An 8,718-nucleotide genomic window follows, 5' to 3' on the forward strand; every position below is an offset into this window, starting at 1 on the left:
CAAAATGATAAGCATAGAAGAGACTGAACTAAGAAACAAGAATAATGTGTTCTAAAGACATATTTATGGAAAGCATCATTAGATAGTTTTAAGCACTATCAAAAAATTTCCTTAGTTAATATTATTCAGCAACAGAATAAAAATTATTCATGACACTGTTATAACACTGCTGAATATGTGATATTGCAGACCTCATTTAATACAAGTTATTGTTGGGTTTTATGACTTACTGACTTACCTTACACACTCCTCTCCCAGAAGTCCTGCACAGTTCTCTCCAGCGATGTATGATCTCAACTAAACTCCCTCAGAAGAATGTCTGTATGCATATAAAACATTTTGTTTTTAAAAAGTTTATATGGCTCTGTAACACATATACTACAGTATAAATATTTAATATATGGACATAAATGTGCATGCAAACACCAGCAAGGTGGCTCTGAATTATCAAATAACTGAAGGAGATTATTAGCTAGACTTTGAGAACCACTGGGTAACACATGGGAGTCAAGAGATGTTGTTGTTCCTGGTTCTGACACCAACCTACCAATCAGATATTTTGCAGAAGGACTGTCTTTTTAAAGCAAACATAAAATAAAATATATTCTGTGTATTCAGTCGCTCCATTCTGTCAATAGTTAACAAAGAAAGATCCTCATTTTCATGTTTGCCAGAAGTAGACTATTTACCCAGAAGGCTCTTCTAGTATTTTTGTTAGTACGCTTCTACTGCATCAAAAATATATTGGTTCTCTTTGGGAAGTTGCAGTTTAACAATGCCAGCGATAGGTGTAATGTGAGATGAGGACAGTTTGTATAAGCAATTCCATTCATACTTTCTCTTATATTTCAGTGGACCGTATAGTTGGGCTAGACCAGATGGCCAAGATGACTGAAAGCTCACTCCCTAGTGCTTCAAAAACCAAGAAAGGCATGTTCCGTACTGTTGGACAACTCTATAAGGAGCAGCTGACCAAACTGATGACCACCTTAAGGAATACCAGTCCCAACTTTGTCCGCTGTATCATTCCAAATCATGAAAAAAGGGTAAATTTCAAATGCTCAGTTTTCAGACTCTTGGCACATTATCCATGTCGAGCTGCTCACTGTACCAGCACATCGCAGAGCTGAATGATGTCTTCAAACATAGAGATGTGGCCAGTAACATTTTTGTAAATTTCTACTGCGGTAAAAATACTTTCTGTTCCCTTTTCAGGCTGGCAAACTTGATGCCCATTTAGTGCTGGAGCAGTTGCGCTGCAATGGTGTCTTGGAAGGTATTCGTATCTGCCGGCAGGGATTCCCTAACAGGATTGTCTTCCAGGAGTTCCGTCAGCGGTAGGAATCCCTCACTTGGTCCTAACTCTGAGTTTAATAGTGGTGTAATACGTTTGTCTGTACAAAATAATCTGATGTGTTTCAACCTCCCTAACATCAACGTCTTTTGGCAGATATGAAATTCTTGCTGCAAGTGCTATTCCTAAAGGATTCATGGATGGGAAGCAGGCTTGCATACTGATGGTGAGGAAAGCATTTTTGATCCTATTGATAATCAGGTCTATACTTCTTATATAAAAGCTGTTGAGAGCGAACAGAAATGGGAAGTAATTTTTAATACCCTAAACCTCAGCATTGGAGTTAACAAATATCCCTGTTTTTCTCCAGATCAAAGCATTAGAACTTGATCCCAACTTGTACAGAATTGGACAGAGTAAAATCTTCTTCAGAACTGGCGTTCTGGCTCACCTGGAAGAAGAGAGAGACCTGAAGATCACAGACGTTATTATCGCCTTCCAGGCTCAGTGCCGAGGCTACCTAGCAAGAAAGTAAGAATACGTACTAACAAAAAGAATGTCTTCTGCAGCAGAGTATCTACGGTAGCCTTTAGTTTTCTGTACAACAAACTGAAGATATTAAGACATTTTATTATTGCCTATTATTTGTCTTGCATTAGAACTCAACTTGTGTCCAATAAAGGACTTACTTCCTGCCTAGAAGAGGCTTATTAGTATAATTACAGGGAAGCAATTACATTGTGAGGCTACTTACACCCTCTGTACAGTAAGCTCTCTGAGGCAGTGACCCATCATTTAAACATGTGTTTGTACAAGTGGGAGAAGGAGCATCCTAGCCTATGACTGGAGTTTTATGCACTATTACAAGTAGCAGCACCATTGGCATTTGCAAAACATAAAATAATTTCTTGCACATCTTGGGCATGAAGCACTGATCATCTAGCATGATCTCAGTTAATGTACATCACAAAACCATTAACAATAATGCCCTTTTTCTGCATACTGCCAAGGCTTTCAAATTGCCGAGCAAAGAAATGTAAATATAATAGGTTTCAAGAATGATGATCAATGCAAGTTCTGAGTGCCTGTGTACTCTGGAAAGGTGTTCACATCCAGAACTAGATCTATACTTTGTGGTTTGGACCTACCTATGGAGTGCAAACAGCTAAAAAACAGAAGACTAAATAAAATACCAGAAAGCTAAACAATTATCACCTTTCCTCAAGAAAGCACAGGCACTGTTTAAGTGACAAAAGAATTTGTGCCAGACTTCTCAAATCATGTGGCTAATCAGCAGGCTCTCATGCCAGAGTTTCTTTGCTTAATGTGTGTATCTTGCAGACACCTTGTATTCTCAGGCTGAACCAATTTGCTTTATGTTTTTAACGGCAGAGCCTTTGCCAAGAGACAGCAACAGCTGACTGCAATGAAGGTTATCCAAAGAAATTGTGCTGCTTACCTGAAGCTGAGGAACTGGCAATGGTGGAGACTGTTCACTAAAGTGAGTGACTGCTATCGGTGAATCTCACCTCAGCTTTCCAAAAGAAATTAAATGCGCAAGATACCGAGGCATGTCATGTCAGGCACACTCCTTATTCCAAAGTCCATTGCAGCTGATGGCAAGAGCCTCATAGCTTCACAAAATTTTGGGTTAGAGATACTCTGGATAGTTACATAATGCCATTAACATTAAAGTTAGTTCTAGCTTGAGAATAAAACAAACTAGTTAGGCAGAGATTCATAAAAGATTTTGTATGTTTGGGGACTTTTTTTAATTGCCAAAAATGAAATAGTTTCACAGGGGTATATAATGAGAAGACAGAGTAAAACTGAATTTTGTGAACATGCGGAGTTACATACCTATGGGGGACTCAGCAGCTCAGGAGTTCCCTAACTGGGACACTAAACATCTTCCTGCTGGACACTCAAGCAAATCAAGTCTATTTGATAGAATATTGAAGTCTATTGAAGAGGCCTGGCTTTTTTTTCAATAGCCTTCAGTTTGGATTCAGAAAACTGTTCCTACTTGCATTGATAGCAACCTCCTCTGCAACCAGAAACAGGCAGTAACACACACCTGCGTGTGCACATTGCCTTTCTGTACAGAAGATGTAGCTTTTGTACATTATCAATGGATGAAAACAGGCTTGAAGCCATTCAAAAAAGTGACACTATTGGAGGCAGAGGTGCGCACAAGGCTCCAAGAATTAACACAGAGATGGCCAAAAGCAACACTGCTGAGGCTTGCTGGTTTAAAGATGCCTACATCGAGCTTGGCTGGACAGTATTTGTCCACTACCTGAGCAACAACAGACAGTGCTACCATTAGTGCCAGTCAGCCTGGCACCTTTAAGTACCATGCTCAGTAACATAAATACTGACAGGAAACATTCTTTAAAAAACTTTTTATTTTCAGGTGAAACCACTGCTGCAAGTCACCCGCCAAGAGGAAGAAATGCAGGCCAAGGATGAAGAACTACAAAAAACTAAAGAAAGACAGCAAAAAGCAGAGAGTGAATTGAAGGAGCTGGAACTGAAACACACACAGGTGATTTACAGCTCTGAGCCTCTGGGAAATGCTAGCCGTTCTTTCACCATTTCTAGAAGCTATTACGATAAAGGTGTCTTTTTTCTTTGTACTCATGATTGTATTTACAGCAACGGTCCAGAACAAAAGTTCAGTGCAGACAAACTCCCAGTTACTTCAGTAGAGGCCTAACATCCACACAAGAACCTGTGGTAGAGCTGCCTGCCTGTACACTAGGACTATCTAGTAAAAAGACACAGTGGGGCAATTTGCAGCCCAAGTCTTAACTTCCTATCCATTTTATTTGTGTAGCTTTGTGAAGAGAAGAACCTCCTTCAGGAACAGCTTCAGGCAGAAACTGAACTGTATGCTGAAGCGGAAGAGATGAGGGTCCGTTTAGCTGCTAAGAAACAAGAGCTGGAAGAGATTCTGCACGAGATGGAAGCCAGAATTGAGGAAGAGGAGGAGCGCAGCCAGCAGTTGCAAGCAGAAAAGAAAAAGATGCAACAACAAATGCTGGTAAGGAAGCATAAGTGACAAATACAGACAATAACTTGTATCTCAGAGAAAAAATGGAGACTGGCAAACCTCAGATCCTATGAAAGCGTTTGCTATGCAGCCCTCTGTAGAATATGTGTCTGTGCCACTGAAGTAAGAACAATGAATTGATGCTCTTTCCTCCAGAGTTCTCTTCTTCCCCATCTCAATTTTAAATAATCTTTTCTCTAAAAAATTATTTTAACAAATCTTTCCTTCTAAATCACCAAGCATTACAGATTGTCTAGTTCTTTGTTGTTAAAAACAACAAAGTCTACAACATACCCCACAACATTTCCTATAATCTAAGCAGTATTTTATTTCCAGCATTCATGTTTTGTGGCTTTCTTTTTCCCCTTAAAGGACCTTGAGGAACAGCTGGAAGAAGAAGAAGCTGCAAGGCAGAAACTGCAACTTGAAAAAGTAACAGCAGATGGCAAGATAAAGAAAATGGAAGATGATATTCTCATAATGGAAGATCAGAATAACAAGCTAACCAAGGTAGGCATTGTGGGTCCATTTTCTTATTTTGTGAAAATAGTGCAAGATGAGAGAAAACCTTCTCTTCCACTAGAACAACAGGAATACTCTTGACTATGTAGTCTCATGGGTGTACAGATTCACCAGACCGTCAGTCCAGCCTCTATCGAACAAGTTTCTGATAATTTTTCCACGCTCATTTAAACAATTCAAAATTGTGTAAAACTACTGGTTTTGAGGTCTGTTGTGGTAACAACATCTTCAAGCAAAATACCCACAGCAGTCAAGCACAATCAGTGGAAGACTTGTCTTCTTGGCCCCAAGCAGAGTAAATAATTCTCTTGGTTTTCAACTAATTTCAGCCAAACTTCATGATTAAAACTGGAAGTAAGCATGTGTTCCAGTACTTTTTGAAAGGTGATGCTCCTCTGAACTGGGCCCTGTACTTACCAGCCATTAGAGTGAGTACAAGATTCTAAAAGCAGCAGATTAGAGAATATGGAAGTCGTAGGCACCACTCCTCAGCTCCTCTGTAATTGACAAATTGAAATGTATCACTACAATCTCAAGAAATACAGCATAAAAAGACATTATCTTGGACATTTTTAGTTGGCAAAGAGTTGATTCATGATCACCAACAACAGGTGCTTTTGTTAACAGAAGTATTTTATTTTTCTTAAGGAAAGAAAACTCCTTGAGGAAAGAATAAGCGATCTAACAACAAATCTTGCAGAAGAAGAAGAAAAAGCCAAAAATCTTACAAAGCTGAAAAACAAACATGAATCTATGATTTCAGAACTCGAAGGTAACATGAACAAAAGTGGTTTATATCACATTTTTTACCTTGGCATACAAGAAAAAAACACAAACAGGATCTGGAGAGAACTTCTAAAAAATTTATGAGGTGCTTGCCAAATTTATTATGCTGAAGCCATTTTGTGCAGGAGAATCCCCAACACCCCAGGGTGCATAAACCACAGATACCTTTTTTTTAATATACAAAAGAGTAGAGGAGAGAAAATTGGGAAAAAATTAATGCTTCTTCTGGAGAAAGATAAATAAATGATTCTTTGGGGTAGCTAGAACTAAGTGATGACAGGAAGGTATTGCATGTTGCTTCAGAAATGCAGTAACTTGTAGTTAAATGTATGGCCTCACTGGAGGCCAGAACACTTTTTTTGCCTAAGTTCAAGATCAGATTAAGGACTCCTTGCACTAACGCACTCCCATGACCAAAATCCTTACTTTTTCAGTGCGACTGAAGAAAGAAGAGAAGAGCAGACAAGAACTGGAGAAAATTAAGAGGAAGTTGGAAGGGGAGTCGGGTGATCTACATGAGCAAATCGCAGAGCTCCAGGCACAAATTGCTGAGCTGAAGGCACAATTAGCCAAGAAGGAGGAAGAGCTGCAGGCTGCTCTAGCCAGGTATTCACTCCTGAACCTGCACACAGGTTGAAAACCCAGGCTGGAACATGTGTCTCCCTTTCCCAGACACTGAAATGCTGCAGCCATGAATCTCATCTCTCAGTTACATCCTCCCTGCATGCTTTCCCCATTTTCCAAATTTCCTTTTGCAAAAAATAATTATAATATTGTTTGCCCATAGACACATAATCTTACCTCCAAATATCAATGAAAACTCTTCCCAATGGCATTGGCAGTGCTGTCAAGTAAAGAATGAAACGTAACAACATACTTCATAGGCAAAAGAGAGAAATTACTTAAGAGTCTGACCTCGATCCATTCCAGAGTCTCAGTAGGTTTTCTGTATAAATTTAAGAGGGACAACACTCAACCAAAAACTTTTGCTGAATCGGCTGATCAGCATCTCCAGGCATTGTGTCCTGATAAATTACAGCTGAGAGATCCTTTTTGCGTCAGTCCTCCCTCCTTCTTTGGTACTTCCTTGCACAGAGCCTATAAACCTTTAAATTCTGTATACTGATTTCCTCAAAGTGAAATGATTTTTTTTTTTTTAAATATATAAAGTGAAATACTCTCTTTTCAGGCTTGAAGATGAAACTAGTCAGAAGAACAATGCCCTCAAGAAGATCCGTGAATTGGAATCTCACATCTCTGATCTCCAGGAAGACTTGGAGTCTGAGAGAGCTGCAAGAAACAAAGCAGAAAAACAGAAGAGAGACCTAGGTGAAGAGCTGGAGGCTCTTAAGACAGAGCTTGAGGATACTTTGGATACCACAGCCACCCAGCAAGAGCTCAGGTATGGAGACGTAGCACATGGGCCAAAAATAAATGTCACCAAGCTCAGTACAATACTGTCTAGTAACTGTGCAGTAGTGCTATTTTCCCAGTGACAGGAACACTCTTATCTGCTGCTGCTCCATTTATGTGTGTTACCTTCCAGAGCAAAGCGTGAACAGGAAGTCACAGTGCTGAAGAGAGCTCTGGATGAAGAGACTCGAACTCATGAAGCCCAGGTCCAGGAGATGAGGCAAAAGCACACTCAAGCTGTGGAAGAGCTAACAGAGCAGCTGGAACAATTTAAACGGGTAAACAGAAAACCATCTTATTGAAAACTATCCACTAGATAACATGGCTTCCTTTTATAGATCATCTTTCTTCACTTAATGATTGTAGGCTAAAGCAAACTTGGATAAGACCAAACAGACACTGGAGAAAGACAACGCTGATCTGGTTAATGAAGTCAGGAGCCTGAATCAGGTCAAACAAGATGTGGAGCACAAAAAGAAGAAGCTGGAAGTACAGCTGCAAGAGTTACAATCCAAATACACTGATGGAGAGCGTGTTCGGACAGAACTCAATGAAAAAGTTCATAAGTTACAGGTAGGAAGGAGTTTGACCTTTTGATGTGACACCTTGGGCTTGAGAAGACCAGTTTATACTGTTCTGTGAGGGTATATCTGGAGGAATCCTGGCCCTGTTGACTTCAGCTGAAATACTCATTTTTTTGTAATCTGTAGGGTTCCTACCTTGAACTCCTACCTCAATTATCACACAGTTAAACAATTACAACCACTCTGTCTCATAGAGTGAGAGCTTTTAGTCTCACCATCCCTGTGCACACATTGCAGTCTGTAATGCCAGCACTGGTTCAGTAACCGTGCTGCATGTTTTACAGAGTTTCTTTCTGTTCATTCATTTTTGGGTGGTGGGGAACATTGATAGGAATGTGGCTTCTGGAAATGGATTAAACAGCTATTAAACACATAATATGTGCTCAGAAAAAATGACAATGAAATGAGAATGCTCACTTATCTATGACTTAGTGCCTAATAAGAAATAACTAAAGATAATTTAAAATGGTTCTTTCGTAGATGTTCAAATGTCCAGCAATACTAATCAAGCTTATTGTTACAACTTTGTTCATAGCAGCAGTAAGCTTTTCTTTATTATTTTAAGTTAGTAGATAAGTAAGAAAATATAATCAAAATGCATCAACTTCTGTCAAAATTGGGAAGAGGGAGGAAAACCCACAAAAATCCCCATTCCCCTTTGCAATTCATTGAAAGGAATATACTAGTATTGCCTTACGAATATGACTAGGTTTTGATATATAGTAATAAAATACTAAGGTAAACTAGACAAAAATGGCATTAGACCTTGGGGGTCTTAATACACGGGTCACAAAGATGACACGTGCAGACACTGCAGAGTTTGTGTGTAGGATTTAGTTCCACAGGACTTAAATCCCACATATTGTCCAGAAAACTTATGGCAAAATTGTGAATTCCAGTTAAGCTAGAAACACTGTTGGTGTTTGAGGTGACCCAGAAGCATAGGAGCAGATTCAGGTCCTGTTCAAAGTTAAGATTTCATAGAATCATAGAATCATTAAGGTTGGAAAAGACCTCTAAGATCATCGAGTCCAACCGTCAACCCAACACCACCACGCCCACTA

At 39.5% G+C, this 8,718-nt stretch overlaps 1 protein-coding gene across 1 annotated transcript in view; it reads left to right on the top strand.

Moving 5' to 3' along the window:
* Window positions 1-8,718, top strand: part of MYH11 (myosin heavy chain 11) — a 65,315-nt gene that overhangs the window by 43,393 nt on the left and 13,204 nt on the right. The window contains exons 17-29 of the mRNA XM_009281630.1: window positions 853-1,046; window positions 1,216-1,337; window positions 1,451-1,520; window positions 1,665-1,825; window positions 2,687-2,795; window positions 3,711-3,842; window positions 4,134-4,340; window positions 4,722-4,859; window positions 5,520-5,643; window positions 6,092-6,263; window positions 6,847-7,059; window positions 7,204-7,348; window positions 7,437-7,643. Coding sequence (XP_009279905.1) covers window positions 853-1,046; window positions 1,216-1,337; window positions 1,451-1,520; window positions 1,665-1,825; window positions 2,687-2,795; window positions 3,711-3,842; window positions 4,134-4,340; window positions 4,722-4,859; window positions 5,520-5,643; window positions 6,092-6,263; window positions 6,847-7,059; window positions 7,204-7,348; window positions 7,437-7,643 — 1,994 coding nt within the window. The remainder of the gene's footprint in view (window positions 1-852; window positions 1,047-1,215; window positions 1,338-1,450; window positions 1,521-1,664; window positions 1,826-2,686; window positions 2,796-3,710; window positions 3,843-4,133; window positions 4,341-4,721; window positions 4,860-5,519; window positions 5,644-6,091; window positions 6,264-6,846; window positions 7,060-7,203; window positions 7,349-7,436; window positions 7,644-8,718) is intronic.

This window comes from Aptenodytes forsteri, unplaced genomic scaffold (genome assembly GCF_000699145.1).
Source record: "Aptenodytes forsteri isolate BGI_AS27 unplaced genomic scaffold, ASM69914v1 Scaffold84, whole genome shotgun sequence".
NCBI lineage: Eukaryota > Metazoa > Chordata > Aves > Sphenisciformes > Spheniscidae > Aptenodytes > Aptenodytes forsteri.